The 26,613-nt window shown below is 37.9% G+C and overlaps 1 protein-coding gene across 6 annotated transcripts in view; it reads right to left on the bottom strand.

Moving 5' to 3' along the window:
- Positions 1-26,613, bottom strand: part of NSD2 (nuclear receptor binding SET domain protein 2) — a 74,167-nt gene that overhangs the window by 15,280 nt on the left and 32,274 nt on the right. For 4 of the 6 annotated variants that reach the window (XM_027715535.2, XM_027715538.2, XM_039383345.1 and 1 more), the window contains exons 4-10: positions 24,881-25,047; positions 24,020-24,511; positions 19,399-19,543; positions 18,334-18,411; positions 16,773-16,891; positions 13,315-13,396; positions 12,187-12,311 (exon numbers count right to left, since the gene is read on the bottom strand). In XM_027715535.2, coding sequence (XP_027571336.1) covers positions 12,187-12,311; positions 13,315-13,396; positions 16,773-16,891; positions 18,334-18,411; positions 19,399-19,543; positions 24,020-24,511; positions 24,881-25,047 — 1,208 coding nt within the window. The remainder of the gene's footprint in view (positions 1-12,186; positions 12,312-13,314; positions 13,397-16,772; positions 16,892-18,333; positions 18,412-19,398; positions 19,544-24,019; positions 24,512-24,880; positions 25,048-26,613) is intronic. The other 2 variants (XM_039383347.1, XM_027715537.2) reach the window with 2 other exon arrangements.

Here is a 26,613-nt window from a genome sequence, read left to right as displayed (position 1 = left end):
AGTGATTCATCTCATCTCATCTCACATTACACCAGAAGATGCAGAATTTCTTGCTGTTGCCCCCAGATGGTACTCAGCGAGTTGTGTCTCACCAAGTATATTCTCCAGGAGAGCATCACAACTTGGAATTGCAAAAGAAATCTGTCACTTCTCTTTGAGCTTGTTCTAATGGTTATTCACACATACCATCAAAAGCACTGCCTCCTGTCCTTTTGGGTTGTCTAACTGCAACTCTCAGTTGATGGTGCCTTCTCCAGATATTTCAGCTATATTAAAAGTCCTTTGGAAGCAGACATTTTCCTCCTGTGGAAGCATGCTGCCATTAAACTGGTTTCAAGCCTTTTTGGTCCACCCTCTAATTTTCTCCCTAGGGGACACTTTACAACATCTAGAGGATTTTAGTGGTTTTTTCCTAAACCTTATCTGTACTTTAAAAGGGTTGTTGAAAAATCAGGCATGACAACTGGAGGCAATAGCCCATTATAAGTCTTCTAAGTCCAGTATCCAAAACAAGCCACCATGCTACTACTCTTCTCCACTTCTGTTCTGCTATGCAAGGATCTCCCCAAGTCTTTTCAACACAGCACTGAAAGTCACTCTAAATAGCTGTGCTACGCAAGAGATCATTTTGCCAATGGCCATTTGTCAGGACAGAGACACCCCACTTTATATGAAGAATTTGCTTTCTCTTTTCAGACACAGAATCTCATCTTTAACCCAGTAAATTAAAAAATGACCCAGCTACATGCAGGAGACAGCTACATGCAACCTGCCTATCAGACAATCCATGTAACGTGATTTATTTTGACATCAGAGAGAAAAATATAAGACCGAACCAGGCCTAGAATTACTCTTTATAAAAGCCCTTTAGAAACACTGCTTTTGAGTGATTACTTCTCACTGCTGCTGCCAGTTAACATTCAACATTTGCTTGCCTTGAGCATGTCTAAAAATATTTTAAAAATTGAATCAGACTGACAGTTGTTGGTTGGTGGGGTTTTTTTCCCCCCACATTACTTGCAAGAGTGTAAATTCATTTCCTCCATGCAAATAAATACTATCAAAGTGTCTTGTACCTACACATCACCTACAAATATTTCTACAATTGGAGTGATTTGGAGATTCTGCTTGGTCGTTTTGCAAAAAACTGCACGTAAAAATCACTGCTTTGTTCAGTCACCTGGAAATCTCTGTCCCCTGGAAGGAGCTGTGAAATAGTAAACTGCAAATGCAACCCAAGTGCAAGGCCAGGAGCAGCCAGTTCTTGCTGGGAAGGGGCAGATAAAGGATGGCAGTGTGGGAGTGCAGCAAAAACACAAACCCAGTTTCCCTTATGGTTTAAGCATACTTACACACATGCTCATTTTTGTTTAAACTATCCCCACAGAAGCATTAATTAGTGTAAGCAGTGCACTGCTCCAACGTTTTTAGTACCTCATTATGTTCCCTGTTTGAACTAGCCAGAATTAGTCATGGTTAGAAAAGAATAATAAAAAAAAATAAGCTGGAAGGTCTTAGATCTGTATTTCTTTTCTACTTCAAAAGAAAAGAGAACAAAACAAGCAGTTTTATGCTAACTTGACGCTATGGTTGTTCCCCATCTTTTAACCCCCACCACAAAACACCTTAACCCTGATAAAATCCTTTTGTGCAGCACATCTTGAGTTCAGACAGTCTTCCCAGCAGCAAAAGCTACAGAGCCTTGCCCCTGAGGAAGGCACTCATCTTCCCCCAGCTCACTACTTTTGAAGGCAGAGCAGAGACACAGAACACATCCAGTGACAAATATATTCAGTCAAAAGACAATGAGTCAAAGCAATGGTTTCCAAGATATTCTTTGGCTTATATACTCTGTTGAAACAAAGGATGCAGACCTCTATATGGAAAGGAAACCCTGCTGACAGATGGCAGTTTTTCAGAACCCCCCTAGATCTTGGTGACAAAATCCCAGCTATTTGTGAACCATAGGCTGACATCAATTTTCCTACAGAACAGAGATTTTACTGCCTCAGAATTAATGTGCCAGCCCTTCACTTAAATTAAATGGTTACTGAGCCAAAAAAAGGAGCAGCCCTGGCAAGAATCAAACTCTACATCACAAATGCAACCACAAAAGCCAAATTCTATCAGCCCATTCAAGATAAAACTTGGCAATTTACACCCACCTATAGATTAATGCCAGATTTCAAGCAAGAATACCAACACGCAGAGCATGAACAAAATACCTTCAGTTCATCAACCATGTGGCTACCAGGCCGAGAGTATCTTTCAAGATCTCTCCTTTATGGCTCTCAGGAGCCTCACACACTTCACAAATAAAATGCTCTATTAACCACCAGTTTTGTATTACACAGACAAGCCTGGATACCTGCTCAGGGCTGTCTCAACTCCTAAGAATCACAACATTCACAAGAAGCTCAGTGATACATCTCTATGGCCTGGTGCAGGCTGCTGCTGCTGCAGGACCTGTCTCATCATCCCTGCAACTGTGACCAAAGGTTTAGCCATCACAGCCAACAGCTACAACTCATTCACAGCTCACACGCGCCTCACCATCGTCTGAGAGTTTTCATACTAGGTAATTTCAGGGCCCTAATAAGGGGAAGGCTAGCAGATTCCCTGTTGTAAGAAAGGGAAGCATTTCTATAGGATACTTCAAAGTTTGACCCTTATTAGTATCTTGCAGAAGGTGAAACAGCCACCTCCCCTTGCAAATAACCCCCGTTCCATATAAGCACCTTCTGGGAAGGCTCCCTCCATGAAGAGGGAATGAATTCAACACTTCAGCTCCTGAAGTTATCCCAGAACAGGCAATGGAAATATCGGGGAAGTGAAATAAGAGTCTGTCCCTTCAGGCCTGAGGAGAAGAGGCCAAGACAACCTTCACCTAATATTTCTCAGAGAGGACTTAGAATCTAAGACAGGTACAGCATGAGATGGCTGGGAAAACTGTATTTGTACCCCAAGCAAGGTGTAGCAGCAAAACCAGGTTCCAATTCACCAAGGAGACACTGAGTTTCACAATTAAAATACCTGTAGATTGAAACAGTCACTAAGTAAAGATGATTTACAACAAGATTGCTAGAAAGCAGTTTGTGCTGACGTGACACAGCCACCACTACAATGAGATGTAACACTTTTACGGGTTGTTAACCCAACTCTCCACAGCGGAAGGTCTAATACTTCGCATACCAGAGCCCTAATCACAGCCTTCAATACAAATCAGGACAGGTTTTGGGGGGCTTTTTTCTGTACTTGTTAAGTTACAAATGTAAACCTTTTCCTTGTGATCATGGCAGAGCTTGTCTTGTCCTTACTTTCCTAATATAATCTTCCTAGCAAAGAAAATTGCATGTAATTAATGCTTCTGATATTCAGGCCAAGGTTCAAAGTAATCAACATTTAGATTAGGGGGAAAACCTGTTAATTAGCAATTTGTAGCTATTTTACTCTGCTTTGCATTTTGAGTAATTTCTTACTTCTCATAAAGGCAAAGTACTATTTTTAAGAGTGCAAATTTAGGGGGGAAAAGGCACTTCAGATTTTTAGCAACTGTCAAGTTTCTGCCTTGAAATTGTACCCAAATTCTATCATCACCTCCACTTCTTGTTAGCAGTTACTGATGCTGCAATGTGAAAGATGCCCTTCTTCTGCTGCAGTCAGGATCATCACAAGCACCATCAAACTTTGCATTCTGCACATCAGTCAGGCTTTCCTTCCCATTTCCTTCAATTATTGAACGTCAACACTACTTTGTGAGGACTTGCCTGTAGAGGCTTTCACACTTCACTGCCTGAACACTGAGCAAGGGTGGTGTTTCAGAAATCAAATGCAGCTCTTTCTACTGGAAACCGTGCACCTGCATACACAATTGAGAGAAAGGGAAGAAAATGGCCTAAAACCCCAATCATGAGCTTTGCTCGTCATTTGAGCTGGGCCAGAACTTACTTCAAGGATAGAGAGGTTCACAATATGGTTACTGCTCACAGAACTTCCTGTCAGGTTCCCAAGGCTATCTTTCCTTTCCCACGTGTCTCAGTCATTATTCATTACTCACACATGTAAGACTCAAAGGGAACATGTAAGGACACATTACTTCATTTTTCCCAGTTCTCCACAGCTTTATGATTGAAAAAATACTTTGTCACTGAGTCAAACCGGGACAAAATTTTGGCATCTCTGTGAATTCTTTGTGTTTAGTATTGTATTTTCACCCTTGAAAAGAGAGCAACTGTAGCAATGGGTCATTAAATAATTGGGTTTACTCATCTCAAGATATTTTGGGCACACATTTTATACTACTCCAGTTTTTTTTGGCAATAGTGACTCAGACCCACAACGGTACAGGAATCAGCATATCAAGACTTCAAATTCCCAAAGTATTTTTAATCTTCTTTTGAACTGTATGCTAAAATTCCCTTTTCACAATAACCCAAAGAAGCGCTTAAGGGATTCTTTCAGACAAACATCAACCTATTTTTAGAGAGACTATATAACAATGCTTATAAAGCAATCCTCAGCATTACTTCTTAACCGAATGAACATGCTTTGCATACTGCAATACTTGATGTCTAAAGCCAGATTACATCAGCAACCGCCGCTGAATACTGGGTAATTGTTTAATTGCTAAATATAAGGATGAGATTTACTTTTTTTTTAACTGCTTCCTGAACTACTTTTCCTTGTTTTGTGTGAAAGGGACATACAATGTGCATACAGATGCAAAGACTGTTTGTAGAATAACGGAGTTTACATGATTACATTGAGTAAATAAGTGTTTGGTTTTGACAGAGGCTGCTGGGTAGGCTTAGAGGAGGAAATGTGTGCAACTCCATACACTTACAGTAAGAGTTAAGACACTAGAGTATTAAAAGGAATTAAACTGAGTCAGCTATGTGGATTTTCTAAGTTTATATTCTTAATTTTTCCTTTTGACTAAAGCTGTTTAAAACAATTAAGGGGGGGTGGGGGTGGGCAGGAAGACGATTTGACAGAAGATTCTGTACACATACTGCGTGTACAAAGTCACTTCTCAAATGTTTTTCCTGCCGCAAGACTTCCCTCAGCTGCAACACTGAGCTTCAGTTACCTTCACAGGTCACTGCACCAGCAATTAAAGCATTCAAAGGTGAAAGGAAAAGCACCAACACAGGGAAGCATTTCTCACAGTACATCTAAATATTGAATTCAAGTCTACAACAACTTTTTAAGGATTTTTCACAACCAGGTACCTGATTCCAGTCTCAGCCACAGACCTCAGCAGAAATGCGAGCCAATTCTTCATTCCCTCTGGTTTTTCACAAAAAAAAAAAAAAAGGGGGAAAAAAAAAAGCTGGATGCAGGCTGACGTACACTCAGCTTGCATATTTCTAGAATCACGTGGGTGAACTTTGCAAACAGTATCGTTACTTCCCCATCTGGATGGTTAAAATGTCACTTATTAAAAAAAAAAAAAAAAAAAGAAGAAAAGAGGTGCTGACATATTCTCAGCTGGCATCCAATCACACTGATAACATGGTACAGAAAAGGACAGCCTGGAATTTAAAAATGCAAATGATGCTGTGGTTTGAAGAAGCAGGTGAAGTCAAATACCGATGTGGATATTTGCTCCATCAACTCACCCACTTGAAGAAAAAATTTTTTTCTCCATTTACAATTTTCTCCTTCCTTTCAGACAGCTCCAAAATCAGAGTAAATACCAGTGCCAGCAAAATCATTACACTGCAATTCCAAGGAAAAAGAGGTTCAGAAATCTAAGTCTGAAAGTAAGTGGCTGTACTCATCCAATCTGCAGCTTAAGAATTTAAGTTACCATAGTAAAAACACAAAATGTAAATGTTCTGCTTGTCAGGACTGGCCCTCAATCAGCTGGTGACTTGGCTATTAAATGTGCTTTTTGTTTCAGACTTAGAATTAAATATTCTTTTTTTAACAGCTGATATATAAAAGCATCCTTGCTCAATGTTATCCTGGGGGGTGGGAAGGGGGTGGTGGTGTGTCTTTTTTTCTTCCCTGTAAGTACTTTCTGGCTAAAGGATGTCCTAAAGGACTAGAGCATCAATATTTGTTAAGACAAAAACTACTGCTTCATGGAGCAGAAGCAAGTTTCAAGTACTATTCACTGTGTGTTAGCAATTGCAGAATTAACAACATTCATACTTCTGTGCTTATCAGCTTCCTTGGGACTTCTCTCCTAGATCCAATTCAGACAAAGTTTCCCTGCCCAGTGTTTAAAGGTTTAAAACAAATTTAGACATTTAGAGTGAAAAGGTTGCTAACATTTAAGCACCTATGGTGCCCACACTGGAACGGGTTCCAACAGTCACTACTTCATCAGCCACACACCTTTTCAGACTTTTCCAGCTACCAAAGCGCGATTCCCCATAAAAAAATTTCTTCTTCAGAAAATTCATTTAATCAAGTCATTCAGTCTTACAAAAACACTTCTTATATCACTCATATATGCTTGTGTAACAGTCTTCTTTAAGAGCACAAGTTTTGGTCTTACTCATACTCAAGACAATGATGCTCTTCTGCCACGTTCTGCTTAAGCAGTTACAAAAACAACTAAAGGGTAGATTTTTCGAGAGCCAAAGAAGGTAAGGTAATCCCTCCTGCTTCCCCTTGTTTTACTTGAGCATCACCTGCTTCATAATCTGGGCTGTAGAACTTCACATGGAAACACACCCCACTACGTACACTTATCTTAAAGCCAGGGATATATAGAATGAAAAGAAACCATGGCAGGAAATTATTTCCTTCTGCTGTTTTGTTTGGTAGGCAAGTCTCCTGCACTGCAGGATCAGCAGGATCCATAAAGAAAGGGCCCACAAAGAGTGACCTGCTACTCTTACAGGGATGTCTTAAGCAACATCCTTTCTTGGGTCACCTGCTATCATATATATTATGATCATATGATATGAACATATCATATTAAAAAATACACTGCATCTTTTCATGGGCAATTTAGAAGCACATTTCTGTGAGTTCTGAATGGTGTTGCCTACTAAGTTCTACTTTCCTTAAAACTCAGGACACTGCTACAATCTCAGACTTCCTGACAGGACTTTGGAGTCAGTGATTTATATACCACAGTCACCCAGGAGGAAGTGGGTTGGGCTGGCCAAGAGTTTTCTCTAAAAAGCTTGGTGTATGCACACTCTGATAAGTGAATTCTTGAATCCTTCCAACAGACAAACCCCATCTGCCTTTTTTTTTTTTTTCTTATTAACAAAATCTGAGCAGCTAGAGGGTCAAGGTTTCTTTAATCTAAAAACAACTTACGTTAAGTCAAAAAGCAGCACACAAACAACAGGTCAGGCTGTATTCAAAAGACTATCGTGCACCCACACAGAGACAGAAAAACTGACAGAGCCAATTGAGTTACAGTTAACATTTCCTTTATTTCAGTATAAGAATTCCTGAACTGAATGAAGAGTGATATTTTGGCCCATACTGCTAGACTAGAGAAATTCTTTAAGTATGCGGTGCCACAAGTGTACACAGTACTATAATAGCAAAAAAAAAGACGGCCTGGGACAAGTTTCATTTTATTATTAGCAGGAGTTAGACGTTTCAGATAAGGATATTACGCATTTCTGAATTTGCCTGGAAAGTTAATTAAAACTATGAGAACATTTTAAAACAGTATAAAATTGCCTACAGATACTCATGATACTTTGGTAGGGAATGTGGAATAAAAACCTACATCATGTAAACATTCAGTTAACAGATTCTCTGCACTCTGAAGCCTAAGTAATACACAAAAGGAGAATAATTACATAAGAAACTTCAGTTTTCTACACAGCATGTGCTGCCAAAGAACAAAAGTCAAGCTTAGAACTTTTTTTCATGTCAAAGTAGAGCCATTGTAACAAAACTGTATGGACTGGTGGCCAATGCAGGTCATGTCAAATGTTAGTCTTTAGCAGAGGTTTAGCAAGAAACAAGTCCAACTACTTGCAGCGTTCCACAAAAATTGTCCCCCTGACTGCTTACTGATGCTTTCAAACAAGGGAAAAAATAATCTACAGGCATATAGAAACACAGGAAACAACTGTGTGCTAAGTCACAGGATGTAAGGTGGCACTATATATTAAATTATCCTTGAGCACTGTTCTGAAGAGAAAATTACATTTGAAGGAAGCTAGAATGAAATGCTAGAAGCACACTGGTTTTGTTTAACAACCTGCAAGGTTAACTGCAACTGTTTTTTCTTTAGGGCAGTAGTTTGCTTAAAATAACATGAATTCCCTCTTCCTTCCTGTTCTCAGGATCTCAAAGACAGTTATTTTTACCTTCAGTAAGACTGCCCAGAACATTTTAGTTGTATACTGTAGGAGAGCTAGACTCCAGGGTTGACAAATGGAGGTGAGGTACTTTTTGAGTTGCAAGCTGTGCATGTCTCACGACTGCCTTATCAAATACCTTACCTTTTAAGAACTGTATGTGTTTTCTCCATTGTGTATACATGCTAATACCCATTGAAAATGCAGATAAAGCAAATCTGTCTCAAATCAGTAATGAGAAAAAAATACATTGTTTAATACACAGAAAAAGAGCATTAAGGCTTGCATTACTATAATTTGCATTGTCAGGCCTTGGAAACACAAGAATCTGCAGCTATAACCGGCAACTGAGCTTGTTTTGACACTGGATGTTACAGAAGGAAGAAAGAATTCCCTAAGGTGTGAGGAACTTAGGATAAAAGCAACCCCTTCAAAATCTTTCACAGGCTTCTTTAAGCTGCCATCTGCTGGTCAGCTCATACTTGAGGAAGGTGTGATGAATGACAGGCTGGCTAACTTAGAGAGTATTATATGTGCTTTATTTTGACCTCTCTTAGAAAAAAATTACAGTTTCTTTGACAAAGTTCATAAGTAGTATCTAGACTCTACATGATACTATGACACTTATCTGCTGTCAAAGTCATCCAATTTAATGAAGCCAGACAACAATCACAAAAATTGATTGAAAAGCTAAAGCAGATATGTTTCATGCAAACACACCAAGTGTGCCAATAATCCAGAAGTAATGGTAATGTAAAGTCTTCTTTATTTATTAAAAAAATACTGGTTACACTCTACTGGCACCTACTACATTATTGGGAGGTGGAGGGCCAAGGTAAAAAAAGAAATTAAAATACACCACCTGTATCTTTTCTCTCATATATCATGTGCTTCTGGATGGTTACACCAAGTCTTACATAGGCAGTAAAAAACTACTTCGAGCTTTTGCAGACTCTGAAGTGTTGAGTATCCCTCTCACATCTGGCCCTACCAGTTGCTGATTAAGAATTATAAACAAAATCATATTTCACACAAGTACTGGAGGAAGTTACCACTGGTGTCAAGTGCCTAGAAGTAAAATTACTTTGTTTCAAAATTAAATGCACGTATGAAATTCATTTATTTCTGTACCTTACTTAATACTTCTGTCCATCCATCTTAAAACAACTTCAAAGCCCAATTTTTTGAAGGGAGTGAACGCCTACCTTTAATCTCTGATATGTCAGGTCTATAAATCTCTGCTTGCAGAAGTCCACACCCCCACTCCTGTCTCTCTCCCAAAGTAATTTATCAATTGAAAATTTAGCCTTCCTCATTTTATAGTATTTCAAATAAACCACATTTAAAAAATACCAGGAATAACAACAAAAAGCATCCAAAATATTTTTGAAAATGTCAAATAAGATGCATCTTTCAAACAAGAAAGAACTGAGCACACCTTTCCTAGAACCTGGTTGCAAAGGACTGACATATAAGGGGTGTGCAGGTAAAACAACAGATCTTGACAAATAACAGTCATATCCAGGTTCCATTCTGGAACAAGTTGTCCACAAACAGCGTGGGAGGAAAAGAAAGGAGAGAAAAAAAAAAAAAAGACCAGAATCCTCTTAGTATACACCTTATGGAGGTGTATGTGCTTGTGGAATATGTGGAATTTTTCCTGTATTTGTTAAGAGAGCACCTAAACCAACAGTTAGAAGTATTATAGTGAACACAGAAATATAAAAGTTAATAATCAAATCTATTTAATGTTGAAAAGTATTACATCCTATTCAATAAGCTGTGCAAGGCTTTCATCATTACCTGATTGTGTTTATTTTTTAAACCCTTTCCCTCAACACTGGAGAAGGTTTCTCTCTAGATAAATGCTCTCAGGCCACACATATTTAGCCATTTAGACAAGTGCTAAATAATACAAAGGGGAAAAAAGTTTTTAGAGCTACCCACACAATCCAAAATTTTTGTCTTTCCTTGTTTTGTAGAACAGACCAATATAAAGTTCAGAAACACATGCCTGACATTCTTGCTTTATTTAAAGGCAAAATATATCTAATACAGGAAACAAACTAGGCCCAGTCCTTAGACGGTCCAAGTTCAGGTCAGTGTAGCTTTAAACCAATCCAAGGATCTAGCCTACTAATCTACTTCCCCCTGCACCCAGTCCCCAAAAAAATCTCTGTTATTTGACAAGGTGTATTTTCTGTTATGCTGTTTGGGACTTTTTTGTACTTTAAACCTTTCAAACCCTTGAAAACAATTCATTCACTTTCTAGTTTGTGTATCTGTGTTCTGTGAGCAGCGTATGATGTAAATTTTCTCACATCTTTTACTGCTTAGCAGTAGTTGAGTAAATTGAAGCTAAGTCTTAAAATGTCTATCTCAGCCTATATAACCATATGCTTTCTCACATATGAACCATTAAGTTACAACACCAAATCCTACAAAAAATGAGCCTTTTTGTTAAGAAAGACTTCTGGGTAGCTAATTTTGTAATCACAATATCTAAAAACATAATAATCTTTCTCCTGAGTACACAATATTTAGAGATGCATATTTAGAGCCAAAAAAAAGACAGTAAAAAAACCCCTTAAACTGGTCTGCCTGAATAGATGGTCCCAAACAGAAACAGCTTTGACATATTTTTACTAATTCTCCCATCAGTAAAGCCAAACCAGAAGAAACTAGTAAGCCAAAAGATGGGAGTCTCTTAATTGAGAGAACACAGTATTACTTTACTTGGCTGCTGCTATGGACATTATTTCCTGTGGGACTTCCTTTGCTTGTCTTATTGGGGTACAGGAGGGAGAATTTATTGTTTGTTTTTTTTTTTTAGTTAAAACGTTTTTCCAGTTACAGTTAAGATATACAGCCATTAACATGCAATCTTTTTGCCCCATAAACTGTTTACTGAAAATTATGTCTAGGTATTTTAACTGCATTCATCACAGTGTCTAAGCACCTCATGCATTTGTTAGGGGATATGAGAGTCTGTAGGAGAGCTGGAAGCCCTACTCCCTTGTTAGCAGGCAAGTATTTTCTCTACAGCTTTTGTAACACAAACTGGGTGAAGCTGTTTGTCTATGGATATTTTACTAAATCCTACCAACTACGTCTCTGAACCCACCTGCAAAACAGCATGCACGCTTCACCCTCATGCTGCCACTCTTTGGCTGATTGGGTTTAATAGTGTAGATGACTTGGGGAATGGTTCAATGGACTGTATGAATACACTTCTGGTACATACATTTCATTTCTCGTATGTCAATTGGGAAGAATTACAGTTCCAAATATGCAGAGCTAAGACTGGGATTCGCAAGTATCAAAAAGATACATCCTCCACTGCCTGTTTAACTCTACTGGGGATGGAGCTATTTGCATCACAGAGAAATAGCACTTAAACAGCCTGAAAACTAATTTGAGCTCAAAGGGGCTCTGCTCAGGAGACTGTCCAGTTCTAGATCAAACAGAGGATTAGGAAATTTGCTTCAATATAAAAGCTATGGCAACATGACAATATTGAGTTACATAATGTAACTAATGTAGTACACTTACATAAAAGTCTGTAGAAGAAAATACAGAACACACTGGCATTGTACTTTGCCTCTAATAGCAGGTTACAATTCTAAAACGTTGTTGGTAAATACAATAAAAACCACAATAATACCTCGACGTCCCCAAATCAGACGTCCGTGTTACAATAAATGAATTTGCAATGCACACATTAACAGGTTTCACTGAGGCCAAAACTGTAAGTTGTCTAGAGCACCAACGTTAGAGAATTCGCCTTTGATTTTTGTGTTTTGTTTTTTTGTTTTGTTTTGTTTTTTTTTTAAACAAGATTCACACCTGATAACTTCTGTAATTAAATGGCTGTGTGCAAACACCACTTTTTTTTTACCTCATTCTCAGTTAAGGAAGCTGAAGGAGATGAACTCTTGCTAAAAGCAAGAGTTGAAGATTCTGCTGCTGAAGCCCGATTTCGCTTCTTCAGAGGTTTACATGCATCAGACAGATTTTTCGTTGCTGTAAAATAATTTTGGTTTACAAAGTGAAGTTTGGAACTTTAAAATGTTATCTCCCTGAAGCCACTTAAAAATATTCCTTCAGATAAAGGAAGGAATTATTTAGGTAGGTCTTCTGGGCACGCAAGTAGGGCTGAGCAAACATGAAGTAAGTTTCTGAAACCATGTGTTTCGGTTTGATTTTAAAAATAAAGAGGCTTCCACTGATCAAATATCTGATACAAATGGCTAAGAAATGTTTGTTTTCTCAATTTTTTTTCTGGCTCATTTCTATTCAAATAAAAATATCTTGTGATTTATGACCTCTTTAAAGCAGAGGTAACAGTTATATTAGAAGGCCTACGTGATCTCATCACAATCTGAGTACCACTAATACTTTATTAAGAGAAAGGTTATACACAGGAGCCAAGAACCAGACATTAACTATGGCATGTCACCACTTCTACATCGTGCAGAACTTGCTGAAGCTCAGTTGTCTTTGGCATATCGCTGTGATACCTAAAGAGACATGCTCTGACAGAAGTTACCTTGAACTTGAGCATCATTAACAAGTCTGACTTTTGAGTTTTGGTCCAAGAATTAGAATCCCCTCTCATGCTCCACACTGCCTCCCATCAAGCATCACTTAAAAGGACTAAAATCCCACAGTAACCGATGACATTGACGGTCACTGCATTTGTTTCACTGGGCCAATGGACAATGACAAACTGGAGCAGTAGGATTTGTATCCCTGCTGCCAAGAGCACGAGGCACCAGCTTGTAATTTGGTGCCATCAAATGGTGAACTTGTGAACTGCTGCTCTCAATCAGCAACGCACAACTTCAGTCAAGGATAACGTTGCAAAATGGTAGTGAAGGAAGAGGACATGCTCCCCCCAGGTGTGGCACACTGCCTGCAACTGGTGACTGCATCAGCAAAATTTAGCGGCTGCCTCAGACAACCTGGTTATTTTAAAATTACTGAATTGAAAAAGTTACATTAAAATTTATTCTGACCACATTACCTGACTGGTTCTTTTGTGAAGAGGAGGTTTCTGTGACCTTAGAAGAGTTTGTTTTTGCTGTTTTGTCATTGCTTGTCTCCCTCTGTCACAAAAAAAAATATGAAAAAATAAAAAAACTCCTAATTTATGAGTGGTTGGATAAAACTGGCAATTAGTTCTGGATTTATATTATTAAAGAGAAAGTGTCTTCACAAATATATGAATGGTAATGTAGTTAAGCTAGCCCCATTTAAGTGAATTTTAAAACTCATTTACAGCACAGGGTACAAACCCATAAACAACTGAGAAAAATTAAAGAACATAGTATTCCAACATCCCACTTATCCATCCCAAATTCAGCATATCAAAGAGGGGAGCTCTAAATGAACACAAACCTTGTAAAGTTATCCTTACTATTCTTTGTCTAAACTAGTCAAAGTAAAACCTTCAATTATTAAAGATAAACTGCAGAATTAGTATAGAAATTTGAGAATAAACCCTGTGCAGAACTTGAAGTCCCAGAAAGGCTTGCTTTCAACTCCACAACTTATAGCAGTGCCATTTTTGAAATTACTATGGTTAAGATTGTTTCAGCATTTCCAAAATAATACACTATTTTCAAGGGAGAATAAACACCACCTAAATTTGCTCTGGATTGAGAATTCATCATTAAAAGTTTAGGCTGAGAACTGGGAAAATTTTTGTCAAATCTTTGTCAAAATTAAGACACTGTTCCTTACACATGCCACTATTTTTTTTCATTTTTTGTATGTTACAAATTCATTCAAGTTACTAAAACTGCAACCAAGAGTGCTTAATCCTTACAAATGCTCACCTGATCAAGAAGAACAATTCTAATGAACAGAAGGCTTTACACACTTTTTCAGTCTTCATCTGACAATGAGTTATACAAAAGATATGCAGGTGAACACCTCTAAGGCCAGAGAACTGGTTTCCTTTGTAAAAATAAACATGAATGGCTACTGAACTACAGATGTGCTGCACTGTGCTTTTACTGACTTCTGACAGACTAAGCTGCCCTACCACTAATGCCACCGAAGGTTCCCAATATCAGTTTTCTAAGATTACTGTTACTCTTCTGTGCAAAAATGAAAGAAAAGAGGGTGTCAAGAGGATGGTGCCAGACTCTTTTCAGTGGTGCCCAGGGATAGGATGAGAAGCAGTGGCCAATAAACTAATACACAGGAAGTTTCACCTCAACATGAGGAAGATTTTCTTTACTTTGAGGGTGGCAGAGCACTGGAACAGGCTGCCCAGGGAGGTCGTGGAGTCTCCCTCTCTGGAGACATTCCAAAGCCACCTGGAACTGTTCCCTGTGTCACCTGCTCTAGGTGACCTTGCCTTGGCGAGGGGTTGGAATGGATGATCTCCAGAGGTCCTTTCCAATACTAACTCTGTGAAAAGTCATTTAAATTTAAAGCACGCTTTACAGAACCCCCATTCTGTTAATGTGCATTTTATATATGTCATCAAAGCAACAATGAACAAATTAGTTTTTCAAAACTGCCCTATGGGTAGTTATGACTTGGTCACTATGTGTGAAGACATTCAGATTTTGTAAATAAGGATTAAGGACAAAAGCAGAGTATAACACAAAACAAGTAAAACATCATGAAATAAAGGCTTTAAAGCTCCTCCTATCCAAAATTATTGCAACTAAAGCCTGCAGGTAAACTGGGAATAGCAGAAGGAAGGCGTATGGTTAGTGTTTGGTTTTCGAATCATTATATAGACACTTTCACTGTCATTCACGAAATGTTTTACTAAGCAGCAGCACATACAGCTGGAAGTACCTTGGGCTCGTGAAGGCAGGAGAAAGGCTAAGAGATAATTCCTAAAAGAAACTGCAAAGCAACCATTCTACCATATCTACCTTTCTGTGGAGCACAAACCCTGCTATATCCAGTTAGAGTTTCCAAATTGCCTAATATTTACACGTATCAGATTCCTTGTACCAGACCTTCCTAGTCTGATAAACAGATCAGGTAGAGGACAACGCTTTTTAAGTGCACGTTACTAGGTCAGTGTTACTAGTGGGAAGTATCTCATGGGAATTGTTCATCTCATTTACTTATTTTCCTGTTGATATTCACCTCTGTGTCACAGCATCAGACACCAGAACCTCCCATGCACGAACTTATACTGCAACCACGTTCCATTCTCTTGTGATAACACAGACTAATTGTAGTGTACGAATGCTGGTGGGATAGTAAAGTACCTTTAGCACACTTAAAACAAGGACTTCATAGCAGGAATTAATTACAATAAGTAGACTTCATTATTCCATGGGCCCACTGCATTATAGTGTATTCAAATCAATTAGAGGAGTTTAAAAAGATCTGAAAAACTGCTCCTGCTCACCATAAGATGACTATTTCAACAACTAACGTGCTAGAGCAAGAAGTACAAAAACCAGTTTTGGCCCTTCTTTCTGCAAAAGTAACAACATTAAAATTATCTCTGTCCCTTGCTAATCAGCTCATTAAGCCTGGCTATCCGAAATTCTATTTGGTTTTTTTATAATAAACTTTAAACAAGTTCTCTTAATATCCACAGTATCAACAGAATTACTAAAGTAACCAGCCTACCAAACAAACCGACATCTACAAATGAGATCTACACAGTTTATTTAAAAATAAACCTATTACCTTTCCTTATATTAAGTTGTTTCATTTAACTGCTGTACCATCAAAGTTCTGAGCTGAGGTCTGTGGAACTCACACTACAGAATGATACTGCAATAACATACCTGAAAACACGCGTGAGATAAGCTTTCCACACAAGTAAAACCCATGAAGTTCACTGCTCTACAAGCATGACTAAATAAACCCGTGCTTAGGTCTCCAGAAGATAAGTATTGCGTCCTTATACACAGCTTTAGTGACCTATGTAAGGAAAAGTCTCATCCTCACAAGCAAGCTAACCTGAAAAGAAGCCTGTGATTTCTGTGATATACAATACTTTTACTGCATAAACATAAATTTCCTGCAGTTTCCTAACTTAAGAAATGGGTCAGCATGCCACTGTAGCCTTCCAGTTCATGAAGTTTTCCTGTTTTGTTTTACTTGCTTTCCCCTCTCCTGACTTTTGTCTAAAATAAGTATTGACTAAAGGTATTTTTTTTTTTTTACATTCCTGTAAAACTGAACTCCAAATCAGGAGGAAAGAAAAAGAACTACAAAGCATGACAACATGGAGAGGTCATGCCTCCCTCTGCACATTCCTTCGGGAAACAGATTTTCTGAGTGACGTTTGCCACAGTTTAAGTCATACCTCCATCCTCAAAACCAAAGAAAAAATCCTACAGTGATAAGCTCACATGTATCTGAATACTTACAACAGTTTGGTGTGACACAGTACTTTTTTTATCCTGGAAATGGAAATGCTGACAAACTTAACTACAGCAATGTGACTGGTGCTGCTATAAATCAACCCAAACAAACCAACAACATAATTACCTTCCGATTATTCTGTTTATCCATCCTGAGTCTTTTCCTAGGTGCTTCCTGAACTTCAAAATCTTCTGTAGGTTCCTTTGTCCTCTTTTTTTGGTTTCTTTTATTTCCATGTAAATTACCTTGGGATGGGGGATGGGGGAAACTTACATGAAAAATAATCTAAAACCCACTTTGAAATTATTTTGAACTGATCTAGTTATTTAAGGTACTTTTCTCTCAGTCATTATCTTTAAAACATGGTTAAACATTAACACAGTTTGATGACCTCTTAACACTTAGGATCTAGCTTCTGGTGCTGAGGACTAACTCTAGAACACATCCAAATCAACTCCTTCATACTCAAGTTATTTTAGAAAGATGAGTCTATCTGTATAAGCACTAGTTTAACACCTGAATGTTACTGCCCAACATTTATTTAATATCACGAGACTGCACGGGATTGATCTACACAGCTTTTAGCTCTCCTGTCACTTTTATCACTAAAATTAATTTGTAAGTCTCCTCCTTAAGTCTACTTTAAGTTCTTCAACTGTTACAGATGAAGATACTGGCGACATCTGTTAAAGGGCCTCTGAAAAAGACAAGTTATCATCAACCATACAGATTGATTCTCTTTCTGGTATGGCAATTCCAGACAAGCTTACTTATATTTTACAGGAGACTGTAAGATCCCTTTATGAACCGGAATCCTATGAGCAGAACCACACTGGTCATTTTAAACCACAAACTCATTCACATATTTAGATGATTGTTCACTGTACAGTTTAAGCAGCTGCTAAATTACAAAAGGTCAGTGAGTAATCTACATACCCCTGCCACAGGCTCAGCTATTGTTTGCACCTCAAACACACAGGTAAGGGTTTGGGAAGTGCTCTGTTTCATCAGGACGAAATGACAACATCGTTACACTCTCCAGTACTCTCTACTTTATGAAGCTACAGAATATTATTAGTATGAAGATTGCAAGCTTCAGGGGCACAAATATGTTAACTTAGAATTGCCCTATAGCTACAAGCATTCTATTCCAGTGGGAACAAATATCTGTAAATATTAAAAATATAGCAACTTGAAAATATGGATAATTTTCAAATTAATGTTCTTATCTAAACAATCTAGAATATATTCTACGATCAGACTCTGAATCCACAAAGCAGACTGAAATGGCTCCAGGAGAACCTGCTACTTACAAAAAGCCAGCAAAAGAAATCCCACAATATTTTTGCAAGTTTAAGATAAGAGGATTTGAGTAGGGGAACAATCGAACTGACATATTATCATCTGCAGATAGCTATAAATGTACACAATATATGTACTAGAAACACCTGGTACAGGTACAATTTCAATTACATTTCTTGCAATATGACACTGAGGAAGGTGAACAAAATTCAGCACTACAGTGTTAAGATATTTAATTTGGGATCCATTAAAGTTCTAATGTCAAGGAAGACAACATCTGAGATAAAATAAAGAGATTATGATACGTGGGCGATTACATAAAAAAATACACTCAATAGCTACTTATAATGATGAGCTATTTGCACACAACACAAATTTCAATTACTTCTGGATCTTGATCTCCTTTTAGGTGAGTCTTGAAACACTTTACGTTTGGCCTCTCCAATATTCTTCAATGATGAACCTTGAGAGATACAGAATGTGTTTTTTTTTTAAACTGATATCCAAATATTTAACACTTAAAATTTAAAGTTAAAAACTTTTCAATTTTCCACAAAATGATGTTATTTCACACACACACATATAGTTAACAAAACTGACTGCCATTTTTATACAAGTTTTTCCAAGTCTCACAAACTTTCAAACACTCCCTCTCATTCTTGTCATTGCCCAAAGCAGCACCTGTTGGCTTCTAATACTTCCATAGTAAGTCTTCTTAGAGTGCTGTAATGCTATTTAAATTTGAAAAATTATAGCTAGTTTAATTTGATAAAGTTCATGCAAACGCCAAACTATCTTCCTCCTTTCTCAAATGACTCCAAACCCCCTCAAATATTTTGCAAAATAATCGAGACTGTTTATCAAAACCAAAGACCAGAAAACAGCAACAAAAAAATAAAAACAGGAAAAAAATAAAGTAATTGCAATCTCGTACAAAGTCCTAAAAACTTTGAGTAGCACAATAAAATGCCAAATGGATGAAGGTTTCAGAATAAAGTTCAGAATACTTCTTACACTTTAGGTATGTATCAAGAAAAGGTGTAGCACTGATTAAATTTTTTAAACCATTTCTATCTGTTCTATAGAAACAACACCTCAAATTTTACTAGTAGTAACACTTCATCTTCCCTTCCCACCATCCACTTGTAACAGGCAGTGGATGCAATGGCAGCTGCTTATGGGCAGAAGAAGAATGAGAAACCAGCAATGTCTAAACAGCAGAAGGTTTACATATAACAACTTTTCAGAACAATGAGCAAGAAATGTAGACTTCGTGGGTTGCGTTTATTGTAACCATTGGCATTCCTTTGCTATTGGCACAAACACCAAGAATTAAAACTGGAAAACAGGGAAAGCTGTTTTCCCTACAGGGTCTCAAATATGTGCTTAGTTTAACGCCACTATGTATATCAAATTTAGTTAGAGTACACTAGCACAGTTTTACGTTTACCAGAGTCTTCTTCAGATTTGGGGGAGGTCACTATGGCAAACTTTGTGTTATAGCGAGCTTTCTGTTTTTCACTAAGCATGTTCCACTGCGATTCGAGCAATTCTTCAATCTCCTCACTTGAAGCATCTGGATGTTCAGCAACCACCTATACATGCAGAAATAGGGTTGAATTAAAAAAAGTTGACCATTGAAAAGAATGGTGAACATACTTCCATCACTTTGGAAAACTGGATACAACCAAGTTATCTAACATTTCTAGACAGAGCTAGAATAAAACCTTCTGTATCCAGCTTTTCTTTTAATAAGCACCTCTCTCTCTGTGTCTCTAAAAAAATAATCCATGAGAGTATTCAGAAGTATTAAGACTAATTTTGGAAGTATCTATTTGCATTTTAACATTCAAAAAACCAAGTGTAAATCTTGTTGTCATTCAAAAAGATGTGTATGATTTCTCAATGAAGTTTAAATCTATACCACAAACGACAGACCAGCAATACTGGAGTATAGAAATCCATCCATCTTCATAGAAGAACTCATTACACAAAACTCAGTACACCTATCTCAGCAGAGAAATTTAAACAAGCTACCATCTGATGCAACATGTTCCTGTATTAATTCATCATTTTATATTATGTATGTGAACATTGGAAACTCAAAAGCTGTGCATCTTTTCTTAACACTATGAGCAGGACGCATAATATCCATCAACATGGAATTTAAGAGAGTTTCTAGAGGTTTATTCAACACAAACAGAAAATCCAGTATTAAAACCCAGAAAAAAATCCTCCCCAACTGCTTCAGTATTCCTCTACTTCTACTTAAGGAAAACCAGATTTGATTAATCATAACAGTCAGAAAGCTCTACAATTGTACAGAAATGAAACAGTACTTTTAAAAGCAACCCTTCTCATCTTATTACCCAGCGTTCTCCAAAATCCTGTTACTGGAGTGATGCAACCAATACCCCGAAAACATAGAGCAAAATAAAAACTAGGACAAGAAAGTCAAGTGTTCAAACAGTAACACTGTTCAACAGAACAGCAATACAGTTTTTCTGATAAGTGGAAATTATTAAACTTAATTTCTTAGAACTTAATGCCTTAAAACTGCACTTCCTGTTATCAGACAGGATACCAGTGTGAGTGATGCTTCTCCAGGGGTTAGAATAGTTGCAGTACCATCCTTCCACTGGGATTAGTCAGTGTCTACTATAGAAATCTATGCTGTAATTTTTCTCCTGGTAGAGTACTAAGAATTTTCTTGCTTCTATCTGGCATAACTCATCTGTATAAGGCTTGAAGAATACAACTATCTTTGAAGGCCTCTACTCAAAGTTTGATTAAAATCCAACAATGTCAAAAAAATTCTTGAAGGGGGGGACATAGACAGACCCACAAGATACCCCCTCCCACAAAATCTTACTTTAGGAAATGAAATTAGCATCACTTTTGACCATTGCTGCCAAGTGTACAGCTCACTGTGCTCAATTAGGGCACAGAGCTATTTAGCTCTCTAAGAAATAACTAGATTCATTCAAACAAATGAGATAAGTTTTAACATCATCCCCAGTCTCACCAAAATACAAATAAAAATAACTTTCAACTGACTAGGAGTGCTGTGAAATGACAAGGAAAAGACAGTCATGGTTCTTAACAGTGAAGGGATCCTTGCAAATACAGCCTCCAAGGAAAATGCCCAGCAGTCTTCTCCCAAGTCTCCACACTGTAACACTCAATCCCAGCATACATACCAGAAATTATGTACTGGGTACCTTGATGTACACAGAAATCATGCACTTCTCCCAGGTACTTATTCTAACTATGCTCCACAACACAAGGAATATCTTTTCCTGGTTCTGGGAATTAACATCACCAAAGGTGTGGATGTGGTAATCAGACCAGGCACATCCTAGCTCATCCAAGTAAACGGTATCACCTTCGCTCTTATTTGTCTTGATATCCAACACCGCCCTACACGTGCAGAAATCTTCAACTGTGACCCCTGCTAGTGAAATTATTTCTTAACTTTCCTCAAAACAGACTCAAGGCCCAATGTAAACAGTATAGCTGTCTGCCTCTTTATCTCCAGTCAGGCACTCCTGTCTAATGATTACTGTGGTTGTACTTCATAGACGAAGTGCACAAGGAGTCAATAGTACAAATACATCTTCACTCCTTTGGTAACAGCACAAAACACTTAATGCGTCACTGCAACCACAAAAGTGCTCCAAGCTTTCAGCACCTCTCTCAGGGAAGTGTGCCTCTTAAATCATAAAAAAACATTTTCCAGCAGTTAATTAATAATAATAAAACCAAGCCAATATATGAACCCTACTACAGAACAAAGCCAGACTCCGAGCAAGACACAGCAGAAACGGCTCTACTTTCAAGGGAGCTCACGATTATTAGAGGCCCCAGAACAGAATTCTTCAGTCATACCTTTCATTCACTTCCATCCCTTCCCAAGACTGGGGCCAGAGAGCCTCTTCTGGATACACAGCTTTCCTTTTTTCTAAGTTTGTACATGCAAATACTAAGACAGCCATACACTACACTCTCTGATGCCACTAATACAAGTAGCTCAAAACCGGGTCTGTTTTTTTAGCTGTTTATCACTCTTTCTAAAGTATCACAACAGCTACAACACAATGAAACCAACACTTGGGTGGAAAGCAAGACGTGCAAGTTGGACCAGATAAACCTAACAGAAGGGGAAACTCTGAATACTAGTTCGGATACAACATCCACCTTCCACCAAAGGCACAAAACTGCCATTTTAAAAGCGACATGACAGGCAAAAAGCATGAGTATCTAAATTGGTATTTCCTCACTTTGCCAGTTAACTTTGAATCAGGAGAAAGGAAACACAGGTCCTCCTGCCCTGATGATCAGTGAGGGGTGTCTGCAGCTTTTGTAACCTAGTTCTGTTCTACCCACAGAAATGTTTCTGTACCTGTTAGAACAGATAACACAATCAGGCAGATTTGGGATTTCATCACTGATCTCATTAAAAAGTATTCTAGCCAGTAATGGTAGGATGTCCTCTCTCTAAAGATATGTAATACTTTGAAACTTACTTCCTTCTGCTTTAAACTTTGTGCAATGTTAGTCACCATCATCAGTGTGAATTCCAAGTTAACGCAAGCCTTTCAGTTTCCCAAAATGACCCTGAAGACAAAGCATTACCTCAATTTCAGATACCGTAATAGTCTTCACATTTTCCATCTAATAATTTGAGAATTACGGTACAACCACAGCAGGGAATGAAGCTTGATAACTGGCACAGAAAATAGAAGTATAACATTGGAGGCTCAGCATGCTTGGTTAAGGCTCCATAAAACAGGTCCTCACAACCTCATTTCTTCCAGAGGAGGAATTTCGTGTCCCTCAATATTGAACACACGTTAAAGGCCAAGGAAATTCTCTCTTGCAACGTCACTCACAGAAGAACTGGAAATAGAACTCATGTGTCTCCAGCATGAGACAGATGATTTACCCATACAGCTTTTCATGATTAATATGTCCAAATCTGTATTTAATAGTCTGGCTAAAACAACGTTTCCCCTGCAGAGCCAGAAAACTGAATTGCCAATGCTTTTCTCAATTTAACCAAAGTCACTAAAAGGTTTATGTAATGCTATGCTCATTTTCATTCTCAATATTAGCTTAAGTTTCAATGACCTAAAAAGATCTCAAGTTGAACCACAACTAATTGACTTCCATACAACAGAATCTGCTTTTCAATATTTCTTTATGAAGTTGGTATCTATTAATATTTTCTAACATAAATATCCTATGACAAAGTCAACCATTCAGTAGCTATACAGTATGACAAAGTCATCACTAACTTTCTGATCCTGAAATATGTAACAGTACAAGAAAACACAAGGAATCACTCTTAGCTTCAGTGCATAGAATAGTACTGCAAATGGAGCAGAAGGTCACAAGGAAGAAAAATGATGGCCATGATTTTAAAGTAATGAGCTAAAACAGCAGTACTGCTTTTATACTTTTAACAGTCTTCCTAAAAAAGGTTTGGAGTATAAGCATCTCAAGAGGACCTAGTTTCTGTCCCAGCAGGTTGCACATTTACAGTGGTCTTCACAAGCTTTGGTAAAATGCTTTTTTTGAAGCTCAGCAAAAAGTCCCAGGTAGGTAAATGAGGTTTTGAGGTGTTCAAAGGTAAATGAACACACCAAAGGAATTAATTCATGTCTTCAGAAAGAATGTACAAGCTATCTACAAGTAGATTGCCATAAATAGCATAATCTTTGTTATATTTGCTTGAGCGTGTACGTATGCATATCTATTATGTTTTACATACATTAAATAAAAAATATGGATAATACAAAGGACTACTAGATTATGTGGGAAGATACTAACACAACTTTGGCTTAAAGTACAACAGCACTATCACCATCTTGTTCATACTGCTCATCTACATTCCCCTCCTTCTCTATTTCTGTCTAGACTAAGATTTGATGCAGGTATACCTCGTCAAGCCCAGAGTATTATGGATTCTACAGTAATAACTATTTTTTGCTTACTAAAGCAAAAAAGTTACTTCAAGTACAGAAATGAGAAGAGGCAATCAACAACAGTAACAGCCAGAAGAGACTAACCTCATCTCTGTGCTTCTGACAAAAGACCAAAAACTGAGATACTGCATCGCCCTTTCTGCTTCGCGGAGTAGACGCCGGAGTTTTCTTTCTATTGAGAGGGGAGCCTATCCCTCTTTTGGATTCTGCCTGTTCAGATGACTTCTGAGGAGTAGTATTCTTATCCTCCAACTGACTGCTTTCTTGTGTATCATCAGTGGCAGACAGTTTTGATGTCCTTCTCCTCCTCTTGTTAGGAATGCCAGACTCCTTCATCGACCTCAGGTTTGGAGTGGTTTCTTCATTTGAGTAAGATGACTCATCCATCTCCTCCGGCGGTTCCACAGTAATGCCAACTTCCTTTGCCACTCGAGGATTAAGATGAGGTCTGTCCCTAACATAGATGAAGGTGTACTTGGCCTTCCGTTCTTCCACTGTCATGCCAGCTGCTTCACTCGCTTGCTTCACACCCATCTCCCACTGTGGCCGCAGCTTCCCCGACACAGGCTTTAACATCTGCAAGAGAAACTGAGAGAGTGAGAAACTTGTCCACTTTTCATTTCAAAATGCCAACATTAATATAAAACAATTCCAAGAGACTAAGGGTAATGCAGATCTACAATTCAGGAGGTTCAAATGGAGTTGTATTTGACGGTACTGGTACCACGCGTGAATCAGTGACAAAGCAGAAGAGTACTGATTTTTACTGAGTAACAAACAGTGGCAAATCATCCCATCCTTTGCATCTGTAAATGAAATGTAAGACTACAGGTCTCTGTAAAACAAGCTGTCTTTAAGCTTTCTAGAATATCTATTTATATCTGTACATACCTGTAACAGCAAAAGAAAAGGCTGCAAATCTTGTCTGACTTGGTAACCTCTTACCTTTATTTTCTCTGCTTTAGTGAGGGCTTGTCTTGCACTTTCCTGGCATAATTGTTCAAATTGGTCTTTTTCTTTGAAAGGCACAAGGCTCTTCTCAAATATCCAAGCTCGCTCTGGGACATCTCCAAAAAACTGAACGTGATATTGACGAAAACTCTTTTTCTGTCCTGAAAATTAAAACCAAATGTATTTAAGATACAACTTTGGTTGTTCTCTTCACTTTTGGACTGGAAGTCTGTTTGAAAGCTGCTACAGTTACCATGACAAAAGCACAGTACAACTGGATAACCTTTCAAAAACCCACTTAACCAGCCTGAAAGTCTCTGAGATATAATCTATGAAGTCTGACACAAAAGCCCAACAGTTTAATTTCCATAAACAATATGTTTGGCTAAATTAACTCAAGGTTACAATCACCTGTCACCGTTTTCCATGTATATTAACTTACATCTAGGTCTGGATGTTTCTGAAAATGCACTGAGCACTCAGTGAACATTGAGAAAGTTTCAAAGCTTGGATAGCCTGTATACTCAGCCTCATCTCTGAGTCACCTAAACTTTATCTTTTAATATTCTTAAACAGAAACACATACTTCAGCTAGTTTTAACCCCTGCAATCACAACTTCATGTTAGCCAATATTTTTCAGGGATCAGAGCAATAAACAAAATAGATTGGGGTGGTGGTAGGGAGAGTTCAAAGATAAGAGAACAATTCTGAAACCTAGGCAAGAAATTATTTATTCTTCTAAAAATAAAAATACTCCCTTTTTTCCAAAAAAAAAAAAAAAAAAAAAAAAAAAAGAAATATTGTCTCGCTGTGGAATAATAAAGGCATGCAACCTTCCCCTTCTAAAGGTCTCAGCTGTTCTACAGAGAATGGGGAAGACAACACCTTCAAAATTCATCGAAGAGTTCACAGTTAACAAGGAATTTCTAAAATGCAGAAGTAAGAGATTAGACTTAAGATGTCCTCTAGCACCTCCTTCATTAGAACTTGCAGATTGGCTGTCTCAGTGTTCAAATTAGGGACTCATTTAAAAATGGAAAAGGTTTTAGCTGTGATGACCTACATTTTTGTGTTTGCAAATTCAATCCTGCTGTATCAGTTACCCTCCCTAGATTATCTAACAGAGTCTGGGCAGCAGAGGAACTTGGGTAGGGATGGCTACACAGAAGGAGCAAATAGCAGTCACAGTTCTGTTACAGGGGTCTTCAGACTAGGTCTAGATTCTACCAGGTTATTGATACACTGCATGTCTTCTGGCTTAATCAGAAAATACATCTAGTGGATCACTTCAGGCACTGTAACTGGGATGTTTCTAGACTTAGAAAGAACTTTCTTTCCATGACGACTCAAGCCAACAGTTATTTTAAAAGGGGTTTGATTGTAAGATGTAGCATCTGGAAAGGTAATATGAAATCAACCTAATTAATTATATGAGCAAAATGTAATGTTTTACAACAATTACAAATATATACATATATATAAAAACATATATGAGAACTACAAGAACAATAATGACTCACTTGAGATCAGATATAAGAATCTAGAGGAATGGCACAGGGAAAGGCTTGGGATTGTATACACCACACATCCAATCCACTAGCATAATACATGTTCCAGTAATGCACAGTCAGAAGTGCACAATAATTCTCTTGCACAGTAATTACTCTGTCCTCATTAAGAAAATGCTGTTTGAATAGGAACTACAAAGCTTCGATGACTTATATTA

The sequence above is a fragment of the Pipra filicauda genome, unplaced genomic scaffold (assembly GCF_003945595.2).
Source record: "Pipra filicauda isolate LSUMZ 115617 unplaced genomic scaffold, ASM394559v2 scaffold305_size881528_pilon, whole genome shotgun sequence".
NCBI classification, from domain to species: domain Eukaryota; kingdom Metazoa; phylum Chordata; class Aves; order Passeriformes; family Pipridae; genus Pipra; species Pipra filicauda.
Note: the sequence above shows the minus strand (reverse complement) of the source record. Positions and strands in the feature narration are given on the sequence as shown.